The sequence below is a fragment of the Oculina patagonica genome, chromosome 12, assembly GCF_052425735.1.
Source record: "Oculina patagonica isolate OP01 chromosome 12, crgOcupat, whole genome shotgun sequence".
Taxonomy (NCBI): Eukaryota; Metazoa; Cnidaria; class Anthozoa; order Scleractinia; family Oculinidae; genus Oculina; species Oculina patagonica.
In genome coordinates this window covers 13,417,633-13,443,830 of record NC_135769.1, presented here as the reverse complement: position 1 = coordinate 13,443,830, position 26,198 = coordinate 13,417,633, and the positions used below count along the sequence as shown (strand labels likewise).

The following is a 26,198-nucleotide window of genomic DNA, read 5'->3' as shown; positions in this document are numbered from 1 at the left end:
CGCTTTTCAGCGATAGAGACGTAATGAACAGTGAACTTCTCAATGCTTTGTAATAGTATTCTTGTTGGAATTTTGCATGTTACTGGTTTTGTTTCAAACGAGAAAGATGTTACGCAGAGCGATGTTACCAACCACAAGGAACATTTTTTATGACATAATCCAAGGAGGATTGGACCCTACACCCATAATGCATTACAATCCTTGGTAACAACATTAGACAGTGAAGTGCCGGAAAACTAGGGAAATTTGTTATGGTATGGACTTAAAGTTGTTTTCCTGTTAGTATTAAAGTATTTTCATCCTTGTTGATCTGCTCTATAGCCATCTTTTGTCGTGTTTTAACTGAAATTCGTTATATCGGCTGTGAGTTTGTATGGAAATTAAAAGGTCGTACATAGCAGTTCGAAATATGGAAAAGAAATTCAGTAAAAATGACTTACTTTCCTCTTCTGAGTGTTACTTGATTTGTTTCCATCATATTCGTGGGGTTTTGGTGCCATTTTAAGCGATTCCAGCGAGTTCAGTTTAGTTTCACTGCTTTGATCTCCTTGTATCATTTGTAGGTTTGATATAATGTAAGTGAGTTTCTATTGATTTTTTTTTTAATTTTTCATATTTTAAACTCCTGCGTACGATCCTTATATTCCCATACAAACTCTGATTTTTTTAGTACTTCCTTCCATAAATTTATGTTGCGCAAGTTCCTGCAGGTTGCAGTTTTACAATGAATTGTGTAATTCGCGAATACCTATGATCCGATAGTTCAGGGCCAGTTGAGGCTCGAGTTCTTGCCACTTACTAGTTAAGTTATAGCCAATCCGAGTGAGCTTTGTAGTGATGTACCATAACTGAACGAAGAACAGTGCCTTAGCAGTGTTGCATGGTTGACATAGGAGTGCAGCTGGGTGTTTGAGACCCCGATCCCGTTTAGGAGAAAAACATCCTTTTAAAAATACCCACCCTCAGTAGGACAACACCCCCTATTTTAAGACCTTATTTACAAAGACATCATCTAGACACTCTTGTTTTACACAATATTGGCTATTGTAATTACATTTAAACTGACCCGATTTTCACTTCCCGTACGTGACATTCCACGCATTGAAACGCAAACACCGAGGACAACAGATAAAAAAATACATTATGTGTAGAAATAAAAGCGAAAAAAGTTACAAAATTTCGCAATGAGAACGGAGAACCTGATGACCTGCTAAATAAATATAACCTGAGTTCAGGCGTTCCTTTCTTCAGCAAAAAAAGAAAAAGAAAGAACGCTCGATCGCAGGCAAAAATAAATACGAACAAACGGACTTCGATTTTTGGATTGCTCAATACTCGTGCAGCCATACCTGGTCTATATGACGGGTCTAAACCCTGATTAGGACAGACTCACTTGAAATTATATATCCCGTTCAGGGTTGAGGGGCTTCAAACCATACCCTATACAGGGGCTCGACCCTTAAAGCCGTATAGGGGAGTACCCCTATCACATATGGCCTACAGCATGATGCCACGGTATAAATAAGTTCTCGATATTCTTAAAAAGATTGTGCGCAGACGTCTAGCCTACGTGAAGCCGTAAATACATGGTCAGCTAATGCGAGGTCTTCGTCCAAGTTGTTTCGGAAGGTTCGGTTCCAGTCCTCACCTTACCCAGTTGATAATTGACTCTATATATCTCTATCGGATTGCGTGGTGAAGGATGTGAAATGCTTGAGCGTTTTCTTCAATTTTCAATGAGCACGGGCTAAACAAAAGAAAACTCTTGACACGGCTTGAAAAGAAACTTGAATTCCAAGGAGCTACCAAATCATCTGCATGCTTGCCTCAGCTTACTTTCCTTTTTCAAACTATGATTTAGTTGGCAGAAGACTTGCCTGGGCCTTTACCCATTGGGCAAGTGAGCATGACCTACTGGCCATACATGACTACTTGTCCCGGACAACTGGATTGGACTTTTTTCGAGACTGTTGCCAACTCAACGCAAGAAAACTTTGACCAGGTAAATGCGTTGTTTTGTTAGCCCTGGTTGGTTTAAGTTTTTAATTCCAAATATCACTTGACAATTCATATAAAACAAATCAAAGATCTCTTTGAGATATCGACTTTTTTGCATGAAGTTAGTATGAGTAGAAGGTTTATCCTGGGCATTGTTGTTCGAACATATCATGGACGAATTCAAACGTCTTTCAGTTCAAGCATTTTTTTTATTTTCGCGGAGGAAATGCTGTATTTGTCAGTCGCGACGGCTGGGCGCTTTGCGACTCATGTACTTTGGCTTGGTTAAAAATGGTAAACTTTGACGCTTGCCTTTAATCGAAATAGTTGTTTCCTTTTGAGTTAGAAAGATTTCTACTCGGCTTAATGCAGGGTTCCCGATAAAGGTTACGCACGACAGAGTTACCTTTTGTCTCGTCACGCAATCTTAACCCCATATTGAGAAGTAAATTTTCGTTTGGATATTACCAAAAGCCGCTTCTCCTCGCGTTATTCTTTACCTTACGGCTACACATGCCATTTCTAACGACTACATTTCCAGTAAAACAGTTGCTGTTTTTTTTTCTAATGGCGATGCATTAACTTCTGAACAGAAGCAAAAACTTTTAGTGTTTACTGCTTCCACCGGAAGTAATTTCACAACAGGCTACAAAAAAACTTGTAAATATCACTTCACACCTGCATTGAATGTTGCAATTCTAAATTGTGCAACTCAGCAGAAATAATCAATTGTCACGAAATGAGTTCCCTTTGGTTAACTATTATAGTCCGGCGGCATAGCTGAAAAATTGTGTCATTTTTGTTACTACTCTCATATTTTGCAGAACAATAAAGATATGCATGGTGATTAACTTCTGCTATAGAACCACTCTCAGTTTTCACCGTATTGCCTGTAAATGGCTTTCAAGGTTTTCCTCGCTGAGACCCCCCGCGAAGACATACGTCATGTTTCAGTAAATGATAAATAATGATAATGATAATGATAACTCAGGGATGATTTGATCATTTGCGCAAAAAAAGTGAAACTTTCGTATGAAATTAAACATTTACTTCTAAAAAATAAATTTTGTTGCGTTAATGAGCCATTCATGCAAACAAATACAAAAAAAAGTGTATAATTATGCGTTCAAAAATTGAATACCTGTACAAACTTGTTAGTTGCTGTTGATCGTCCTCCCTTGCCCGTGTTTTGGCAATATTATTTTCGCAGTGGCAATTTAGCACAGGCAAAAGGGAAAATTGTTAACCTGATTTTTAGTGACCAGCTGGCATTACTGGGCCGTAATTTAAGCTTTTCAGGTCAGTTAAGTCTTCCAATAAAAAAAGTATGAAGGAATCATCGGGCCAAAAAGCTGAAGCAAATGCGTATATTTTGCCAAGAACATACAAGCGAGCAACTGTGCTGCTGGATATTTCACCCTTGAAAAGGATTTGCAGAGTTTTTATGAAACTAAAGAACTTCATATCGACTTAGCGGAGCCAGATTTAGGAGAGAGAATTGCTGAGACGCGTTTGAGGCACAATGCCTCATGGGATAGATTATGCCACGTACCATATTGCGGAAACTTAATTTCGCGAAAACGGAACAGGCATATTTCGATTCGCAGAACTTATTATTCGCACTTTGGCCAAAAAACTTCGTCAAAAAAAACATAAAAATACAATAAAAATGTTTAAAAATAATTTTTTGCGGTTCTTTAATTTCGCGATTTTTTGAAAATCGAGAAAATTAAGTCCTGCGATAATAAGTAACAATAAAGTAGTAAAGTACTACCAAATTGAAAACGCTGGAGTAGAAGAGAAAGCAAAGTGAAGGAAATGCATCGCAGCAACCAGATAATGTTGAAAAGCGCGCGAGATGTGGCATAGCTATTACGACTGTAGGACTAGAAAATCTGTTTCTTTTAGATGGGACCAGCCACTTAGAACTGGATATTTCGTGCAAGCACCATAGAGCTAGTATCCCCTAAGTAAAAAGTGTAATAGTTCTCTTTTGATTGCACACGTTCCGAGGCGATGACAAGTCACGCTAAAACTGCTATTGGCAAAGCCGTAGAGTACGTAAATCCGGGACAAACTGTGGTTATTGCTTGCGATCAGCCACTCTTTGCTTTAGCAAAAACAGTCGAGTGGGCTCAGAAGGATCGTACATGGGAAGATAAGCTGGAAGTCATGCTTGGTGGTCTTCACATCGAGCAGGCGGCACTTAAGGCTTTCGGGACCTCGCTCGCTGGTAGTGGATGGGTTGAAGTTTTGTCACAAGCTACACAAGCTACAGCAGGAAGAGAGCGGAATCACTTATCAACTGTGCACGTATTACGCGCACTAGGTACGCTCGACAGAAAACTGCAGCAAGTTTGTTTATTCTTCAGAAACAGGAATACAGGAAGCATGTAAAATCTGTTCAAATTAGGGAGAAGAAGCTGATTCGATTTCCACGTGGAGAAGTTAGAAACCACGATCCCTATAAAATTTGAGCTCATCAAAGAGGACGGCGGGGCGATAGGCCGGACAGAGAATCCAACTGTGTTGCTAAGGTGAATGGTATCTGGGACTGAACTAGTGAGGTTGGTTAGACAGTTTGAAAATAGTGATGAACAGAAGCACGTGCATGCTGCCCCATCACGAGCACTCAATGCAAGTAAAACAAAGTTCAAGGATCATGTCAGACCCCTGGTGTCAACAATATAATAGACGGGCTGGGCAATCCATTTGAGGAGACCTGTCAATTTGATCTAGAAAAGGAACACCTGAAATTCAAGTCGTCCCGAACAAATTGTCCATTGTTTTCCAAACGCAATATTGGTTGCCAGAATCGCGGAGGTAACCTCGATAATCAACATCTTTATCAGATAGAGGAAACAAGGTATCGCACCCAGAAGAATGGGACTGGACGTTCAGCGAGAAAGCATGGCGACCGATATGGTGCACAATAACTGACGCTGCAATGTCCTGTCAAGAGCTCATCCTATGTGGCTGCAAGACCAGCTGCACGTAGCAACAATAGATGGGAGTGCTGTAGAGCTTATTTGCCTTGCACTTCATTGTGTGTGTGTGTGTGCGTGTCATGGAAAATGTCTAAGATAATAGTTTCCAGACAACATTTTGATCTAGAAAGACACAATAGCCGTAGCTATGTGTATGTCACTAGAGCCGCTAGCTTAGCTATATCAATTCAGCAGTTGTCTAGCAAATTTCAACATTGTTTCTCTAAAGAGAAGTATTAAACACAATACACAACACAACAACAAAACACAACACTTTATTTGCACTCTAAATTAAATCAAATTAACAATACAAGGAGAATAAAAATAAATCAAGTGCATGGCTGCCCAAAATAACCACCATTGGATAAGGAGATTGGGCAGCGATCCTTAGTGTTTAATACAATAATTTCTAAAATGGGTCAGGTACTTCGGACTTTAATAGATAACAAAATACAGCAACACACAGACAAAAAAAATAAGAAGTTTACTTAAAACAACAAGCTGGAAAACAAGCTAGAAAATAGAGTATAATTATAGAGAGATTAACTAACAGAAGAAAGAAATTTAAGTGTGAATGATGAGTGATTTGTTTTTCAATCAGTCCTGATCGGAACTTGCAAACAATGCATAAATTGCATAAATTAAGATGCGGTTACTATGGCGATGGCTGTTTATTCAGTTGTACATCTCGGCAGGGCAGCTCCGGGCCATCCCTATACGCCGACATATTCATATCTCCTGTTAAACATGAAGAAAATCGCTTTCCACATGTAGCTCATTTAAATGCAGTTTCCATGGAAACAGCGCTTCTGCCAAGGTGGTTCTATAGCTTAAATTGTTCATCTCGATAGTCTTTCTCTGTGTGCCAAATTTCAGGTTGGTAACAAAAAGTGCACAATTCAGCCGAAATTTTGAGCTATGCCGCCGGACTATTAGCAACGTTTTAGTGTGTGAAAGACTTGTACCAGTACAAATTTGCGTTGTTAATCGTTTTAGGTTAAATTAATATTAGCGCCTAAAGACTTGTACCAGTACAAATTGCGTTCTTAATCGTTTTAACTTCGCTGCCTTCGAGCGCCGAACCCCTCACATTCTTAATTGGTTATTCACTTAAGATTTGGGCTACTCGCGTTTTTAATTGTCATATAACGTTCGTAAATTTGACAAGTCACGTATTTTCTACAAGAACGGAAGTGCTGAAGCACAACTATAGAGTGACACTTAAATGCTGGTTCTCATGATCGCCCCGATCGTCTCTGTCGCTTCTGTCGTTTGCAAAGTCTGAGGTGATTGGAGCAAGCAAACTTTTTGAAGCGACAGAAGCGACAGAGACGATCGGTACGATCACATGAGAACCAGGCTTTACAAGTCACGCGCTTTGATCACCCACAGCGGAAAGTATTCCCTTAAGAAATTAAAACAGTCCCTTGAGAGTTAACAAGAATGTGGTTTGAGATTACCCAACTTAACCGCTATTCTCCTTCCTTTTGCTTGTAAACAAGTAAAAAGTCGAAAAAAGAAGCATGATCTTTATAAATTCACGTTAATTTAATGATATAGTGACAGTGTGTGAGACAGTAGGCAACTAATATTATAATGAAAACATAAATATTTAATTAACAATGTGAGCACGCATTGGATGTATCAAACAAGTGCAAATAAAATTGTCTGGTAAATTCTCACCTCATTTGTTACAGGATTTTTTACAAACACTACCTTACTTCAGAGTTACAGTGTGTCTAATCTTTTTTATTTGAATAGTGGCAGGCAAATCATCGCCTTGATTATTTGTTCATTTTTGAAAGTGCTCAAAACTAACAAAAGTGTGGACATTTCACTTTGACCTCAACAAGTACATTATGTAAATTTAGAATCCTTCACATTCAAACCAGTTATGGAGAAAATTCCTTAACACTCACTGTTTTTCATCCAAGATTGGCTTAAGTACCAGTAATCCTAAGCCATATTATGAAATTTTTCTTTTATGATGACCAAAATAATTGCAAACGAATCAGCCATTCATTTTATACAAAAGTTAAAATTCTGGTTTTTTACTGTTAACCAGAGTTTGTGAGTCAATCAGAAAGCTAGAAATGCAATGACCAACACTGAGAATTTACTAATTACGGTCGTCTATTGCTTTTACACCAATATTGACGAATAGACGTTATTGTTTTTCAAATTTTTTTGCCCAAATGGTTAAAGAAACATTTTTTTTAAATATTGACAAAAAATTATCAGTAAGGCTCAAAACCATGCTATTTTTACATAAACTTATATCAAAAATAAAAACTTTCAGCAAGTAGTTTTTCCTTAAACATCTAAGTCGGTGCTTATGATGTTTATCAAGTTATCACAGCAACAAATTTTAACGTCATTTGGAGTGGACTCTGTTAACTGATAAAAGCTTTACTGGTTTACAGTAAAGGTTCTTCAGCCGCACAATCAGCCTAGCTGTAATAGAAGGCCAAAGACAGGAAAGTCTGCACTATTGTGAGCCACCTTAACGTTAACCTTACTATTCTCAGCCTGACTAGAGTGCAGGGTGCTAAACAGTCTGAATTCCAATCAGGCTTACTGAAAGGGCTATAGGCAAATTTTTGTTTACAAATAATATTTGTCTTATAGTATGGGTGCTTCAATTTCAGTTTTGTCCTGCACCTCAATGCAATTTATGTCCCGCCAAAGTTGCATCAAGTTTCAAACAGGTTCGAAACTGCTGGGATATTGCAGCGATGTTATTGCCGTTAGTTTACAAGCGTGCAAACGCACGCCGATTTCATGGCAATTTTATCGCCGCGATATTGTAGGAGACTATGCAACTTCAGCACGACAAAAATTGCATTGAGTTGCACAACAAAAATTGTCTGTGTAAACGGGGCTATAGAGTGCTATTAATGCTGGCCAGAGTGCTAATTAGGTTAACCAGAATTCTGGAATGTTAAATATGTTATTAGTCAAATGGACTTGAATGGTCCATTTCTCTAAACCTTTTCCTCATCATAAAATGCCTTCGAAACGAACAAGGGCCATGATCATCATCGTCCTTACCATTCTTCTTCATTTTCAAAATTTCAATAGTTGATTTACATGAAGCCAGACGTTTCTCCAGATACTTAACTCTTTCCTCCACAAGCTGCTGAGAATATCTTGGCTCCAACTGAGAGAACAAGTCGTTTTTCTTAAGAGTTTCCCAGTTAGTTTCCTGGGACACAAATCTTGACATACATCTTTGAATCAACTCGTCACTCAGTTGGTGTCTTTGTGCCATAACAACAAATTCAAGTGCTTCGTCATTTGTCATGTTCTTGAATAGGTAATACTTCTCGCAGCGAGCTTTCAATCGGTCCATCTGGTACTCACAAGATAGCTCCAGCAATGAAAAACTGTTTTCTTCGCAAATACGGTGTTCAACGTAAGGGTAAATGGCACGGAGCATTTCCTCTATTTCGTCCGCCTTCTTTCCTGGAAGTGGGATTTCTCTGGCGTTTTTCTCTTTGAAATCTGACGAAAGCATCGCGTCGAAAACAGGAGAACACATGGATAAAATGGAACGGTGAACGTGAAATCGCTTGTTCTCAACAACAAGGATTAAGTCGCTCATCTTCCAGGGGGCAGAAAAGTCTAGCTCTGGTTTACATGTGGATATTTTACAAGAAGGACTATCGCTTGAAGAAGGTAGATTTGCGGCCGCCATGTTTGATCCCCAGCGATTGTTGATGCCTTTGTGTTTACTCGGTAAGGCCTAGGCACGAGATCTGCTTTGTAATTAAAACTATTTTAAAGCATTGGATATCCCATTCGAGAAGGAAGAAAGGAGTTTTTAGCTTTTCATTTCTTTTAAATTACCCGAATACATTTATTTTTTCCAGGAGAGTTCTGATTTTCAAAACCAAAAGGGTAAGATTCTATAAATAGAAAATTAGTCATACTCCCCAACCCTCCTCCTGATCCTTGCCTTGGTAACCGTCCCTTCTGCCAACAAGAAGCGAATTGAAAATGGAGGGCGACAGCGTGGAAAGAGTGACTGGATTTCTCCAAAAGCCTGCAACAATTCTCAGGTTTATCTCTATTGTAAGTATTTATTAACTCGTACTTTGTATTATTAACTCGTACTTATATATGAGCACTATCGTTTAGAATTTTCGAAACTCTGGTTTTAAAAACGCAAGCTTGTACATGCATGAACTTGGTTCCTTGTACTATGCAAATGGCTAGTAATTACTTCTACTTATTATCCCAAATGTCGTCCATAAAAGCCTGTGCACTCTTCACAAGTCAATAAAAACCTACGAGTTCAGTTTCATTGGCGTATAAAAGCTTAAACGAACAGTTTATATTCCGCGTCCATACGACTGAGCAATGTGAGCAACCCAAACAAGTAAGCTTACAAAACATTCAGATAGCTATCATTTAGCCTTTTCCTCACGTGACGAAAGAAACAGCTTTTTAATATTACATCATGTTATTATTGTCATAACGTTGTTTTGATCCAGAAAATATCCGTAACCCCCAAAAGAAGGTTCTTTTGTTTGACCCTCTCCCCTGAAAATTTCAGTTTAGCTTAAAGTGTATATGACATGAAAAATATTTTCTGCTTATTTGAAAGGCCTTTCGAAATACAGAAGAATGGCGTTTTTCTTTTCGAAATATCTTTTTTCGTTTCAGAGATACAGTCAAACCTCGATTATCCGGACTCGTTGGGACTAGGCTAAATAGTCCGGATAATCGAGAGTCCGGATAATCGAAAGTATGAATATTAATGAGCCAAAAAACACGAGGGCATCTGACAGGATGCGGTGGTGCGGATCCGTAAAGTTCGCTAACGTCTGCATCCTCCGCATCTTCGGCAAATTTTTCCAAATTAAACTGGAAAAAAAGAAAATTTGCTTCATAATAGCGATAAATCAGCTGTTTACCATCCTCACAAACAAAAAGTCCGAAGACATTAATCATTTTGAGGCAGTTTTTCTCCGAAAAAGGCGACGAAACCACGCCGATTCGTTCGCAAACAATTTTGAACCTCCAGGCGTTCCTTGCGTCTTTTCGTGATGGGCCTGGTGACTAAACATGGTGCCAACATGCGGTGTCGACCGATCGAACTTTCTACAATGTTCTTCACTTCATAAATGGATTAAGGTATCAGTATACCCCAAATGACCAGTGTGCGTTGGAGCTGCCTTACCGTCTGTTAATTAAAGCAAACCCCAGCAAAGTATATATTTTCTGAAAGCTTAGGAATTGTAGATTGCTAAGATACATTTATTTTAAGTTCAAATATTAATGTTGTCCAAAAAGAGCGTGTTTTTTCCAAAAGTATCGAGGCTGATAAATCGGGTTCGTTTCCGGACAATTTTGAACGGAAAGAAGCGATCAACATCGCTATGTGTTCTTCACACCTTTCTATAAAAAACTGTGTCGGGGAAAATTGATTACTTGTCTGGTTTGTTTTTGACACGCAGTTAAACTTCAAGAGTGTAAGAAACAACTATTCTCTGCGTTAAAACAGCCATAACTTTTGAAAGAAGAAAAAAATAAAAATTCGCCGACACAGTTTTGTTGCTCGATTATCGGGCAACATTCTTGCCAAATTTCAACGAAAATTGTTGAAACTCCATTGAAAACGAACTTAAAATGTGCGCCTTTCTCTTCGAAACTCTGTTTTCGAGATACGAACGAAAATGTATTTTGGGCCGTTCTTCCGGTGTAATGAGATTAATTACACAAGACGTGTGTGAAAATGACCAGGCGTTGAGCGATAAAATGAAGGTTCATTTTACTTTAACAATATAACTTGTTCAAAGCGGTGTCAAATGTTGCTTCTGGCCGGAAACAGACTGTTGCATGATTTCATACTCACATTCTACCGCTTGCGTTATAACAATTTTCGTCTCAGTGCAACAGTTTTAAATCTAAAACAACGATAACGTGGAATCACAAGAATCCTAAAGTAGTCAAAGTAAGCCGAGGAACTGCGGGTCGTGATTCCAGGTCGTGCTGTTACCCATTCAAGCGGCGAAAAACCCGTTGTTGCTATCTACTAGCGCATCTGCCAAATCTTTTGTCCTTTCCCGATTTTGCAACATTCTTCGAACTTGAGATAGGAATGGGAAAATGTTTCTTTACTGACGTCTGAAAAAATATGCATTTTACCAGCGCAAAACACCTAAAGCAACTCGTCGAAAACCAAGAACTCTGATAGTCACGCAACGGTAGCATCCCCGCGCTCCTTTAGACAACCTGTTGACAGCTATCAATATCAAAATATAAATTATAATTAATGGCAAGAAATGTTTTTTCTTCATAACTCTGTGTAGTGTGAATCTTTTTCCATAACATTTTTTTTGAATGAAAGGTCTTAATGAGATCTATCCGAAAATACCAAAATATATTTTTCTTTGAAATGGTCAATTTTGGGGTATACTGATACCTTAAAACATTCTGAATTTTGCCATTTTGCCTTGTAAACTTCAGTATAAAACAAGTAAGCAAAGACAGAAAGCAAATTTTTTGTGTGAATGTTTTTATGGCTAGTGGAAACTGAATAAGGAAGTTGTCTGCCGAGGTATCAAATGTTGTTCGATTGGCAACTACACCATCAGAACTGTATCAGAGGTTTTCCAATGTTTTTTGACAGGTAAACCACCTTGAGATAGCGTTAAAATCATCGTAGAACTTAGTTACATCTGGTCTTGTATGTGACTAATTAATATTCATGAAAAAATTGGGACCAGAGAAGGAAGTCCGGATAATCGAAAAATCCGGATAATCGAGGTCCGACTGTATTGACGTTTTTGTATTATGCAAATTAGATCAGTGATGATGTCATAAGATTTGATTCTAAAAATGGTAAATACTGAATAAACAATATCTCTAAAACTATTGAAGCAGTGTCCTTGGAACTTGGCACCACAAATGTGCATCACAAAAGGAACAAATTGACACCCTTAGTATTGTTGCCATAGCAACTCTTTCAGCTCCAGTCTCTCTCTGTCAAAAAGACAAATATCCCCATATCTGACCTCTAAAATGAGACAAAAGGTCCTGCCTAGAACAGACATAGTTCCCATATTGTCTTAATTCCCACCATCGGTTTGGCTGCGCTAGATGGTTCTTGGTTTAAGACAAAAACTGGGAATTTCAGTTTTTATTGAGACAGCACCAGCGGCAAAACTGTTGTCATGGCAACAGCCCTAAAAGTAACATTTTGTTTCTTTTGTGATGCACATTTGTGGTGCCAAGTTTCAAGAACACTGCTTTAATAGTTTGAGAGATGTTGTTTATTCAGTATTTTCCATTTTTAGAGTCAAATCTTATGACGTCATCACTGATCTAATTTGCATAATACAAAATGTCAATATCTCTGAAAAGAAAAAAGATATTTCGAAAAGAAAAACGCCATTCTTCTGTATTTCGAATAGCCTTTCAAATAAGCAGAAAATATTTTTCATGTCATATACACTTTAATCCTGCTGGAAATTCCTGTAACCTTACTTGGTGTGGTGTAGATATTTTATAGAACTGTACATCATATTCCAAACATATGCAGAACATTTTTTTTCTTTCTCTTTAATTCTTTTGGGAGGGTGGGTTATCTTTGCTTTTGTTTCTGTGCTCATTAACTTCAATGGAAAGCCTTCCTCTGATTTTGACACTTTGGTGTGAAAGCTTGCTAGTGTGATACCATGATCCCTCGCTTAGCATTTAAAGAGTTAGTAAATATTGTTTTAAGAGAAGAGGTAGGCTGCTAAATGATTGACAAGAATGTAATCTGACATAAAATAAATTAAAGAATGGCACAAGTACTGTGTTTGCCACCTGAAAAAAACAACTTGCAAGTGACATGCAACAGACTTCAATGCTAATAAACAGTACAGCAACTTATTTTTTATATTACAGTGGAACCCCGATATAATGATCTTCGATATAACGATATTCCCGATATAACAATCAATATGTTATGTCCCGGCAAAAGTAAAATGTATGGGACGGCACCCTGATATAACGATGTAATTTTACTGCCCCCTTGGCATATCGTTATATCGGGGTTCCACTGTAATGGGCTCTAATTTCTTTCTTGGTTCAAGGCTGCTGCCTAAGGAAATTTTTAAGGAGCCCTTTGGGCTCCTAACATCAAAATTTAGGAGCCCAAGCCATTATGTTAGGAGCCCGGCTTAAATTGCCGAAGACAAATCTGGGGTGGGGTGGCAGGGGGGGGGGGGGTGGGGTTACTTAGGCAAGTATGTGGTCAACTATGTGGCCTAGGAGAGGGGCCCAGGGATTGAACCTCCCCCCAACATTATCCTGCTATAATATACCCGAATGTCCCCTAGAGGGTACTCCCTATAGTGGACTATATGGGGAGGCTCCGCCCAACAGGGATACCTTTTTAAGGCTCCAGGTATATAAAAGGGTGGAGATTTCATGAGTTGGAGTATACAAAAGGGGAGGGAAAACTGGTTTTTAGGTATTAAAAGAACCCTTCATAATGCTTGAACAAACCCACCAAATGATCAAGTCATTTCAGTATTTTAAGGTGTTATTATTCAAGTGAAAAATAAGAGGGGGGGGGGGGTTATGGTTTCTAAAAGGGTAAGGGTCACTTTCACATACCAAAAATGGCAACCTCGTTCATGAGATCCTGGGAATGAGATTGCAGAAAGGGTATATGAAAGGGTAAGGGTACCCTCGGCAGAGCCCCCCCCCCATAAAACTGTTTTTTACTCTGCAGCAACCTCAGAGACCCAGAGGAAAGAAAATGGATAAGTCATCAATATCATCAATATATATATCTCTCCCCTCTGTGGGTTAAATCACTAGCTAGGCTGGGAGAAATAAACCAACAATGAAAACTGACATGCATTTAGTTGAGAGCATGAAGGGTTAATTCATTTGTTAAGCCAGTGCCAGTCTGAGTGCATTTCATGTACTTTCATTAGTTTTCACATAGAAAATCAATGAACATGAAGCAGGAAAATCATTTTAGTAATCAAGGTTAAAAAAGAAGCAATAATTAACCAGTTCAATTTTTCCTAGGTTTAGAAAAAGGTAATAAAAAGTCAAAAACACCTGTGTAAACACTTTAATTAAGTTATGATCTTATCTTTGTTACATGATAACCAGTTGACAAAAATAGAACAGAAAAATTAAGTTGTGAAAACACTTCAAATTACTTAACTCATCAAATAAGTTGTTTATAAAATTAATGTAGCAACAAAAGCAATCCATTTTATTCAAACTGAACATCTGAGCAGGCAAAAGCACTGAGGTATCCAGCACAAAAATTTGCTAGTCACGGTTCAATGCCCGAGAATGCTCCTCATTTTAAACGCGAAAACATGAAACAGTTCGTTGAAAATAACAACCTTAGTCCACAAAAAAGCGGCAGCAGATATGAAATTTCCCATGAAAAGAAAGAGGCATACATTTTATGTTCCTACTAAAGTTAAGCGTTCAATGCTTCATAGATTAAGCTGAATTACATGTAAAACATGCCACGTAAGTTCGTGTACACATCACGATATTTGGCGCGTTGTTTAAGCCTGTCGGAAAGGTTTTTGTATCAAGCTTTTGCAGATTAAAAATTATTTCAGACCTGATTCATGACTGCAGTAGCAAACAGATTGATTTCACTTTTGTATCCGTAAATATTTCTTCAGATTCACTTGGATTTACTTCGAAACTTATCCGAAACGTCAACGAAGCAAACGAAACGTAAACCAGAACATAATACATTATTCCATATTTGGAAGTTAGGCCCAGTCCTGAACACTTGAAAGCGAAAGGTTTTTGAAGTTGCTGAATTTTGCAAAGACATGTTACGTACTTGATACGCTAAATGCGAACAATTTTAGCGTTTTCGTTTTAAAATGAAGCAGTTTTTTTCGACTTTTTTTGCTTGTTTACAAGCAAAAATTAGGAGATTAGCGTTTACAAAGGCTAAAATCTAAACCGGAAGGGATTGCATTCTTGTTAACTCTCAAGGGACTGTTTTAATTTCTCAAGGGAATACTTTCCGCTGTGGGTGATCAAAGCGCGTGACTTGTAAAGTGTCACTCTATAGTTGTGCTTCAGCACTTCCGTTCTTGTAGAAAAAACGTGACTTGTCAAATTTACAAACATTATATAAGAATCAAAAACGTGAGTAGCCCAAATCTTACGTCACATAACCAATTAAGAATGTAAGGGGTTAAGCGCTCGAAGGCAGCGAAGTTTAAAACGATTAAGAACGCAATTTTTACTAGTACAAGTCTTTAGGCGCTAATATTAATTTAACCTAAAATCACATAGCGAAAACAAAGATCGATTGGACATGTCCAAGGTGAAGCTATTTAAAACTACCACTACGTCAGACCCATGTCACGCGATCTCTCGCTTGTAGCTATAAATAATCATTCACCTATTTTCAGTTTGAATACTCTGCGCTCTGTTTGTGTGAAATATTTATTGTTGTGTTACTCCGCTAAACGGAGAAACACAATGGGATAGCCTGTATAGTCTACTCTTTATTTTGGCGTGATTTGGCTTTCTTTTAAATGAACTGGTTTGGGTTATTTTATTGAACATTCGGAACAAAATAAATATTCGCATGCGTAAGCAGGCATTTTTCCGGCTAGGCATGTGGTTTTGAAAAGCAAAAGATGACGTGGTAAAGGAAATTTCAAGTCACTTTCACTCCGTGACTAACGCAAACACGACTTGTGTGTTTCTCAAGTGACTGCTATTCTAAAGATTTTACTGTGCGGCGCCGTGCCTTTAATTTAGCCAAAGCACTGAAAGAGGTCAGGAGGTCAAACATTACCCGCACGATCTGTACGAACACACTAAAACGTTGCTAATAGTTAACCAAAGGGAACTCATTTCGTGACAATTGATTATTTCTGCTGAGTTGCACAATTTAGAATTGCAACATCATCTAGCAAAGCGCACTAATTACTAAAAATAGATTTCACCACAGTGAGTCGTGAGTCGGACAACAATTTTAGTTTTGGCAAAGGCTTTGTATGGAGGGGACGCATTCTTGACAAGAAAAAAAGGGCGAGAAAGGCACAATTTGAGGCCGAGATTCTCGAAAGGCTCGAAAAATGATAGATTTCAAACATTTTTGCTTTAGTAAGTGAAAAACAGATTGAAGGTATCCAAAAAATGGCCCAAAATTGAATTAATTAGTCGAAGATCCGGTAATGACACCTTGATTTCCACTGCAAAATTATCCAGGCTGCCGAATGCGAATTACTATCGAATTATATAATTGCGAAGGATAGCACTTGACTGTATGTTTGCTTCATTTAGGCCCCGGAAAGATCGTCGGTTCCAAGAAGTTCAGAATTCTTCCCGAATTTGACGGCACTGATCGCCGGCCATCCGATCTGTTTCGACACATGATAGATAGAGGGCGAAAATATTATGCTATTCAAACGCCTTTCTAATGGAATTGACGGCGGGTTTGATTTAAATAAAGCTATTATTTATCCCCATTACTATAACAGACTGCAGCTACAGCTGCCGAGCTCGAACAGTGTATATTAAATAGTATTTGCCGCGACAATTGTGTAACGAAATTGACATCTTTAAATATTCGGGTCAGGCAAGGGGACCGATTGGACGAACGTTTCTTTGTGTAATTTTGTGGTGGCATAAATCTGAGGTTAGCTCTGTTGTGTTGCAAAATGTGCCACTAAGAACAGTGTAAACGTTTTGCATTTCTCATAAAAATAAATGTTTTCTTTCAGCAAATCCCGGCAGCAAATTGGGCCTTTATAATCCATTCAATAACTGAGAGTAAAACATTTTACACATTTATTGAATAATCGCTCTGTTTGACAAACCTTTTGTTTCAAACCACGGTTTGAGCTTTCTACGTTGCACAGGTTAGGCTTTCCGAAGTCCGAGCCAATCTGGCCATGGTTTTGTGAAACAATCGCTAAATATGCCTCCAAAGTGCCCGCCAACCATACATTGCTCCCCGGGGGGGGGGGGGGGGACTCGCATATGAAAGTGACGGGGATGCTCGTCGTCTCGCTTAGGGGTGTAAATTTCGGACTTTTGGTCTCGCTTAGGGTGTTCCGGGAAAAACGCCCAAAACGCCAGTTTTTTTAGCCATAATGGTCTCGTTTAGGGTTACGCACGAAGAAATAGACAAATATAAACTCCATTCTAAGTTTTTGGTATCTTTTAGGGGTCAAGAAAGGCTTGAGCCACACCCAGATTGGTCTCTTTTAGGGGTTCTTTTCAAAATTTCCGACGAGCATCCCCGTCCGTTTCATATGGGAGTCCCCCCCCGGGACATTGCTCTTACAGAGTGGTTTGTTTGTCCGAATTTTGACTCACACCGGGGGTCAAATTCTGTGACGTCATTAGTGCGCTTCGCTAATTGCAACATCATCAAATGTGTTAAGTGATATTTATAAGTGTTTTTGTAGCTTTCGAATAACAAGATGTTTTGTGAAACATTTGAGAAGAAAAATAAGCGATAGGAAAATAGAACGACGTTTCGATGACGCCATGTCATCATTATCAAGTTAAAATTATAATACTGAGTTCAGGCTTATATAGTGATCTAGGGTGTGATAATATATTAGCATATTAAGATTTTAAATAAACAGTTTAGCACGCACAGAATCTGATTGCGTGTTAAGTTTCGGCTTTATGTTTCTAATAAAGAGCATTTCGTAAATTAAACAGTCCAACTTCGTGCGGCATTTCTTTAAAACAGAAAACTGGTCTTGTACATTGTAGACTTGCAGCTGGTGGTCTTCTTTTAAGTGTCGGTTTTGTAGCCTGTTGTGAAATTACTTCCGGTGGAAGCAGTAAACGTTAACATTTTTTCCGTTCAGAAGTTAATGCATCGCCATTAGAAAAATAAACAGCAACTGTTTTGCTGGAAATGTAGTCGTTAGAAATGGGATGTGTAGCCGTAAGGTAAAGAATAACGAGGAGAAGCGGCTTTTGGTAATATCCAAACGAAAATTTACTTCTCAATGTGGGGTTAAGATGCGTGACGAGACAAAAGGTAACTCTGTCGTGCGTAACCTAACCTGTGATCAGGCGTTATTTTTCTGCATTAAGCCAAGTAGAAATCTTTCTAACTCGAAAGGAAACAACTATTTTGATTAAACATGTTAAAGGCAAACGTCAAAGTTTACCTTTTTTAACCAAGCCAATGTATATGAGTCGTAAAGCACCCAGCCGTCGCAACTGACAAGTACAGCATTTACTCCGCGAAAATAAAAAAATGCTTGAACTGAAAGACGTTTGAATTCTTCCATGATATGTTCGAACAACAATGCCCAGGATAAACCTTCTACTCATACTAACTTCATACAAAAAAAGTCGATATCTCGAAGAGATCTTTGATGTTTTAAATGGGATTTTTTATGCCAATGAAACAAGGTTACAAGGAAATTGAAGTCAAAAGATGGGAGTTGAAGATCAATGTTTAGGCGCCCATGCGGGCTCCTTGAACAAAAATTTAGTCGCCCGCACTTGTAACTTAGGCGCCTCTGGCGACCGGGCGCCCGTTAGGCAGCAGCCTTGTGGTTTTTATAGTCATTGCAGCTATTCTTGAAAGTGAAGTTTGCTTTTTCGTTAATTCTTTCGGTTTCCATTGAAAACAGCAAATTTGCGAAATTGAGAAACTTTTAAATCATCGTGTAATCTGTTTGGCACTAAAAATCTTTCTTATCTTTTGCTGAAAAAAATTTTAAGCACATCAAATACGTCTATAAACATAAGAGGTAGAGGCACATGTTACTAAGTAAACATTGTATAAAACCTTGAAAGTGCAAGTTTCTAAATTAAGACGACATGAGACAAGATGAGTTATAGCTCTCGTGACTGCTTTCCAAATGCAACTGATAACAGTCTTTTTCAAACAAAATAGCAATCAACTGAATATTGGTTTTTTAATAGCCTTTTTTATTTTGTGAATGTGTTTCTCTTTTTAAAGTGAAAGGAATTTTTTTTAGTGCTATTCAGGAGTTTGAGTTCAGTTAATACAATAAAATAGATAGTTGTCTATTGTCTATGAACCAACTGAACGCAAGTAGAAAACTTATGCATGTGTCCTAAATATATACTATGTATTGACAATAAATTTAATGTTCAACACTAAGTTTGACCTTTAATTACTGTGTAGATCCATTGACATTTTCCCTAATATTTGTGCATAGTTCTTTCTGGTTGTACACCTAATAGCCTTTACATTTATACATACATGGTGTAAGTGTTTAAACATTAGCTCAAAGTTTCTGTGATTACTGCAATACATGTGGTTGATGATAAAGTGGACAAGGTACTTAAAGGCATCAAAGTCGGAACAAATAAAAGAGTTCTCATATGAAAGAACACCTCTATTGCCATATTATTTGTGAACAACTGCAAAATTTTGATGGCACATTTCCTGCAAGAGTCAACTACACGCTTCTGATTGTTTTTTAAACTCTAAATGGTGTTATTGAATTGGCCAGCGTTATCGTTTGCACATGCACCAAGCAGTGAGACAATCCCTTTAATTCAATACATGGTGCATTTAATGAGGGAAATTCCAGTGCGTTGCCGCAACCAGCCATGTCTCACGTAAACCTTGGACTTTTGTGTTACTCGAGCGACTGTTACTCGAGCAAGGTTTTACTTTGCTGCACCCATGCCTTTGAAGTAAAAAAAAATGATTAAATATTAACCACTAGGTTTAAAGCTTTCAAGATTCTTGTTCATCTTTTGATAATGTATGGAATTTGAAGCCCTTTTAAAATTGTAAATTTTAGGGACAGGGTTTGTGGAAGCGCACCGCACACCTCCACCAAAATTTTTCCAAAAGTAACCCCTTGGTGTTATGTCTCAGCTCTTTTTGGAATAAACTTATTGAATTTATTATTATAGTCCTTTAAATTTGAAGCATTCCTTTTTTAACCAATTATTTGTTGGATAGCACTTTTCAATGCCCAACAAAAGCCAAGTGCAGTCTTTGAAATTATTAAATGTGTTTACTTGAGTGGGTAGTGGCTGTGTTTTTAGTATCCTTAAATGGCTTGTGGAAATGACAGATGTCTTCCGCACTTTATGCTTTGAGATTGAGTGCTTGAAAAGTTTTTTGAATCCATGTTCTTAAATTTTGTATGGCTAAAAATGTATCAACCATGTAACAGTTTGGTGCTAACATAATTGATTGTGATCTCTCTTTGTAACACTGTGCAACAAAGTAAAAACAAAGTTCTCAGCCTCAGGCTTGAAAAGTTGTAAAGTAGAGCTGCAAACATAATAACTGTGTTTGATGGGAACACTAGAACTTCACAGATTCTTTGTGATCTCAGTTAGCTGGTTGCACTTAGGTAATAGATAAGCATATCCATTTTGGAACCTTGAATTATTAGTTGTTTACAAGCAGTGAATGTTGTAAAATTATGGCCGCACATCTTTTTCTTACAACATACCCTGGTTGTTAACAAGAGTTAAAATTTAAAGCAATAGACCAATAATCTGAATTCAGGTTTGATTATGTTAAGGTTACGATACTACACAAAACAAAAGAAAGCATTCAAATCTTAAATCCAAAAAATATCCATACCCACCCTATGGAAGGTCATTGGAAATTCAGAGGGGGTGGGAGTTTTCAAAAGCCAAAATTTGTAAAGAAAAAGTATAAGGCTTAAAACCAAAAAACCTTCCGTGGGAGGGGAATGGATATTTTCTGGAACAACACATTACAGTCGACTCCCGATAACTCGAACCCTCGCTAACTCGAACCTCGCGCTAACTCGAACCAAAATCGATTTCCCCTGGATTTCCGTCATACATTTACTGTAATTTTACCCTCGGTAACTTGAACCCTCGATAACTCGAATCTCCCGCTAACTCGAACCAATTTCCGTTTCCCTTCAGGTCATTTTCTATATAATTTTACCCTCGATAACTCGAACCAAGTCTGTCAATACGATACGAGTCAAAACAAACAGTGTACTGTAGTCCAAATCGTTGAATTTACTTTGAAATAAAAACATACACGAGTCCAAGCCGTCCCCGAAACTCCCCTCAAAACACGAACTGTGCCACGCCATTGACGTGCTACAGACGTTCAGTTTGTTTGTGGAGGTTGATACCGATTCTTTCAAGTCCAACCTTAGAAAACTTTAAAGGGTTATCGTCAGGACGAATTAACTGACCATTTCTTGAGAAAGTAAACCGCATAAACTCTGCAGCAGTAGCCTTTAGTGTTGTATTCTTTGAAACCTGAAATGTTCGCAGCTGATTCGCTTTGTTTTACGTTACGTTACGTTCTGATATATACAGTACAGTGATTTAGAAATATTCTGTTCCGTTTTCTTTTGGCTTCTCTATATTCTAATTAAATTTGCTAAATTGTACACTGGTCAACACTGTATGAATAGAAAATCAGCAAACACCGTTTTTTCCCTATTTCCGGTCATTTGTTTTCAACTCCCAATAACTCGAACTCCCGATAACTCGAACCATTTTCAATTTCCCTTGAAGGTTCGAGTTATCGAGAGTCGACTGTATTGCTGAGTAAAAAATATTCTTCTTGTGCTACATATAATTTGATAAATTGTTATTGCTTTTTTTTTAGATCTTTGCCATAGTTGTGTTTGGCTGTATTTCTGCTGGAAGTTATGATGAAATAAATGGTATCTGCTTGTTTAATGAGAAAGCTGGTGCATGTCACTATGGCGTTGGTATTGGTGTGATTGCGTTCATTGGCTGCATTGCATTCCTTGCCATTGATGTACAGTTTGATACCATTGACAACACTGATACAAAGAAATACATCACTTTGGGCGACCTAGCATTTTCTGCTTTATGGTGCTTCCTGTGGTTTATTGGCTTTTGTTATCTTGCGGACATGTGGAGAAAATCAGACACTGACCCCTTCACAACAATGCAGATTAACAATTGTCAAGCAGCTATTACCTTCTCATTTTTCTCCATTATTACTTGGGTAAGCTTGTGGATCAATTTCTACTTTCTATTAACACTAAAAACATTTACTTTATAAATAAATACAGGCTTTTTTACACATCAAGCTTAAGATGTGGTGGTGAATTTATGTTTTGGTCAGTGATGTTTTCATAAGTCACAGCCAGCCGATACTTAGTTTGAGGGACTGTTTAAGACGGAATCCACTAAGAAGTCGAGTAATATTTATTAAAGTTGGACAAAAATCAATTTCCAGAATAATTTAAATCATATTGCGTTATTTCCTACCCTTAATAAAAGGTAAAGATGTAAGTAATTATCCGTGGTAACACCAACAACAGTTTCTTATCAGAGTCTGAGAAAATGAATTTCAAAGTTTACAAGGTATGGGCAAAATCTCACGTGTAGCCATTTTGTAAATTCGTCTTAAGCGATTCAGTGGAATTCAGCGGAACTTCAAAATGTGTTTTCGATGTGTGGTGTTGTTAGAGAAGATTTCTTTTGATAAGATATTTGAAGCAGTAACAAAAACGTTTGCAATAAGGTGAAAATAATTCTGGTACAACAATTTCTTATCAGAGTCTGAGAAAATGATATTTAAAGTTCACAAGCTATGGGCAAAAGCTTACATCTTTTAAGCGATTCAGTGGAATTCAGCGGAACTTCAAAATGTGTTTTCGATGTGTGGTGTTGTTAGAAAAGATTTCTTTCGATAAGATATTTGAAGCAGTAACAAAAAAGCTTGCAATCAGGTGTAAATAGTTTTGGTACATAATTTTGTCCAATGACTACTCGAAGTCCTGGCGGATTTCCTCTTAAGCAGCAACAATGGCAGCAAGCACAAAAACATATACTAGAAAGTTAATGATTAATAAGCATAGATTTTTAGCCTTGACTAGCATAAGATTTTTCATTACATTTTTAAACATTGAATTTCAACCCTTTTCTTGGTGTTTGGAAATGTGATGAAACACTCTCTCTCTTGTTTGGTGTGTTACATGAATATCTAGATTTCCTGAGATGTACCAGGATATACAGTAACAAGCATGTAAAATTGTTGTGCTTCTATTTAAGCAATGACCAAGAGATAATGTCAATTCTCATAATTTCTCTGGAACCAAGTAAACTGTCTATACGGAAGTGTCCACATTATGAAGATGTTTGGCTGTACGAGACCATTAGTACTGAAGTAAATTAGAGAAGCATGTACTAATGTCCCATTTGTGCCTTTTTTAGGCTGGTCTGAGTGTTATGGCATTCACCAAGTACCGTCGCCTTTTGACAGAGTTTGAATATTCCAGGGATAATTTATCAGGCGATTCATACTCATCACCATATGCCTCGTTTCCCACCTCTCAAGATCAAGGAGACCCATACCAGGCTAAACCATTCTCTGAAGAGTCAGCTGACAGTGCTCCTGCAGAAGATTCAGCAGGCAAATATGCTCCTCCACCATATTAAGTCGGGTAGTCACGGCCATAGTTTGATTGGGATTTTTAAAATGAATCTAATATTTGTGTAGGTGAGAAAGTACTTGCAAAGAAGAAATAGAAGCAAAATGTTTTCCTGCATGCTCTTTTCAGTCTTTGTGTACCTGTTTACAAGTCTTATCACATAGAGTGAAAATAACTGAATGGTGATTGGTTTAGGTAGAGGGCATTTTATTAAGCAAGGCGATTGTTTTATAATCAAGGGCATGATAACGACATGAAGTTGCTTGCTCCTGATTGGCTGAACGTTCCTTTTCTTTAATGAGTCTGGCTTTCGACTGAAAGCAAATGTGTCAAAGAGAGTTCAAAAACAAAACATTGATTGACATTTTAGGTTTTTATGCAGCAACAAGCTGCAATTATTTGTGATGTTTACATTTAACTGTACTTGTCGTATTATATTAGTGTGCCTTTTTATTAGTCAGGGGCAAAGTGTTTCAGACTAGTGAACAAGCAATCATTGTATTATTGTATTTTCAAGTGAATATTGTATAACCCCAGCTTGCAAATTATTACATGTATTCAAACAAGAGATTTCAGAAGTCTTTGCTTGTGTAAAACTGTGCCCTGTACATGTTAGCCTGCATGCATTTATAGGCAATGTCAACACACAGGCTATGTACATGTATAAAATTATGATAAACAAGTATCAGAACATCTGATAACAAAAATTTCTTATATAATAAAGAATTAATTTCATCTGTATTTTCAAAGTCTTCCAAATTGCCACTGTTGTAAGAACTTTGAAAATATGTGTTAAATTAATCCTTGATTATTGTTGATCATAGCTGATGACCTTCCTCATGATTTTTAGTCATAAGTAGACTGTGGTGCTTAGTGGTGTTCAACAGCGGCATGCATATAGTTGTTATGTAAAGGTTCATGTTTATTAGCCTGTTCCAGGTGTTTAGTTAGCTGGGGAACATTGCAAAGAACGTTTTTTTGTTGTACCTTCCAACTAATCAAATGTGTAAAACAAGATTATTAATTTTGTCCATATGGTCAAAAGGTTTCTTGGGCACTGTAAACGCAATATGGACTGAGTGTTAGGTTCTTTTCATGCCAAATAGGGAAAGCATAAAATTGACTTAGAACCTGAGAAGCCTATGGAATACAACTTAGTTTTGTTCCTGGCCTGAATAAATTTAGAGCTTAGTCTTTACATCATCAAAAGTCAACAGAGCTAAAGAGGTTATCAGAGGTCAACTTCAGGAAAATTAGGAAATTTGAAAATTTCGGGAAAAGGAGACCATGCTTTTAAGTTTTAAGGGATAACTCACCTCACAGGTGATTTATGATTTCTTTTGCTAGCTGTTGTATGCTATCTACAGTTGATAAAACGTTGTCTCCATGTATCAGTCCTCAAGCATTTGCCTTTGTGAACACTGACAGGCCCCTATGATGTGTGAATATTGGTACACGTTCATGCTGTGCATTATTCTTTCAGTATCTTACTGCCCACAAGGAAGCGATGCATATGTACATTTATTTAATAATATTGTGAGAAGCCTGTTTTGAACCAGCTTCTAGATCATGGTAATTTCTCCCTCTCTTTTTAAAACGTTTTTGCATGTTTTTTTTGTTTTCTTACACCTGTCATTGTTCTTTTGGTATTAGCTGTTGTCATTCGTCTAGATATGTTAAAAAAACTCACTTGTGTGAACTTGCCATATAAGATTAACACATAAATTTTAACCAACATTCAGGGCTTAAAAAAAAAAACTTAATTCTAGCCTGGCCTTCAGACGAATTTTCAAATTTTTCCTCCCTGGGCCCTCACATGCTTGTGTAAGTTTACTTTCTTATTTTAAAATCACAGTTTGCCTGGGCCTTTGCCCATTGGGCAAGTTAGCTTGAAAAGTTCTTTTTCCCCACATGTGACTATTTTTAAGCCCTGACATTGTAACTGACAATGGCAGACGTTCAGTTTTCTAAACTTTTTACTAGCCTGCTTTACCTCGAATTTAATAACATTATAGGATACATGCCAATGAACTACAGGGATACAAAATTTAAGAAAAATCTTGTAGGCCATATATACATTTAAAAGGTTTTGTGAAATTTAATAAGGAATAAATTGATAGTACATGTACACTGTAGGTCTTGACTTGTTTTTGCTGTGTATTGAAGGGACTATGTCACGGGGATTTCGCAAATAATTGGTCCAAACTGTTCTAAAATTAGTGGTAGGAACTTTAGCTACGGCTATAAATATTGATTTTTTATTTAAACGCATGGAAACAGCTTGAAAACGTTAGCGCTAAAACGTTTTCAAATTGCAATCCATTTCCACCCGCAGCCAAAGATGCTCATAACAGTTTCATTGCTCTAATATAGCAATTTTTAATAAAAATGGACTATTATTTTTAGGTTTCCTGCGACCCATTTATAACTTTTGGCGGTTCAAAAATATGGTATACTTGTTACATTATATATATAATAACAAGGCTTTTGCGTCAACCAGCCTGGTTGACAAGTCATCCAATTCAAAATTATTGTTTCAGGTGGATTTCCACTGACGCGTAAATATTTACGTACGTAAAACGTGCGTAAAAAAAGATACGTAGGCAAATTTCCACTGTCGCGTAAAAAGTAATAAAAAGCGTTTCTTTTTTACGCGCGTTGAACGTGCGTAAATGCCCGCCATACTGAATTATCAAGTTGGTGAATAGAGTGCGTGATTGTCGGCCATATTGGAGAAGTGAAACAATAAGTTGTTTTTCCTTTGGGAAAAGATCATTAACATTTTTATGCAAATATCTTGTTGTTTGACTCTTCCAACATGGCTGCCATG

General features: G+C 37.6%; 2 protein-coding genes across 3 annotated transcripts in view; one reads left to right on the top strand and one right to left on the bottom strand.

Annotated features, from left to right (window-relative positions):
• Positions 1-6,513: 6,513 nt before the first annotated feature.
• LOC144632718 (speckle-type POZ protein-like) lies at positions 6,514-8,796 on the bottom strand. Its single transcript, XM_078491434.1, has one exon. It carries the CDS (start codon positions 8,680-8,682, stop codon positions 7,939-7,941), a length of 744 nt encoding a protein of 247 aa, XP_078347560.1. The 5' UTR covers positions 8,683-8,796; the 3' UTR covers positions 6,514-7,938.
• Positions 8,797-8,932: 136 nt separating this feature from the next.
• LOC144632725 (synaptogyrin-2-like) overlaps positions 8,933-26,198 on the top strand; it is a 30,654-nt gene continuing 13,388 nt past the window's right edge. The window contains exons 1-3 of one of the 2 annotated variants that reach the window (XR_013566933.1): positions 8,933-9,059; positions 21,568-21,936; positions 23,151-23,788. Coding sequence is in view for 1 of the 2 variants with exons in the window: in XM_078491443.1 (XP_078347569.1) it covers positions 8,985-9,059; positions 21,568-21,936; positions 23,151-23,375 (669 nt within the window). In the remaining variant the exon portion in view is untranslated. Of the gene's footprint in view, positions 9,060-21,567; positions 21,937-23,150; positions 25,504-26,198 lie in introns of those variants that run through there. The other variant, XM_078491443.1, reaches the window with a different exon arrangement.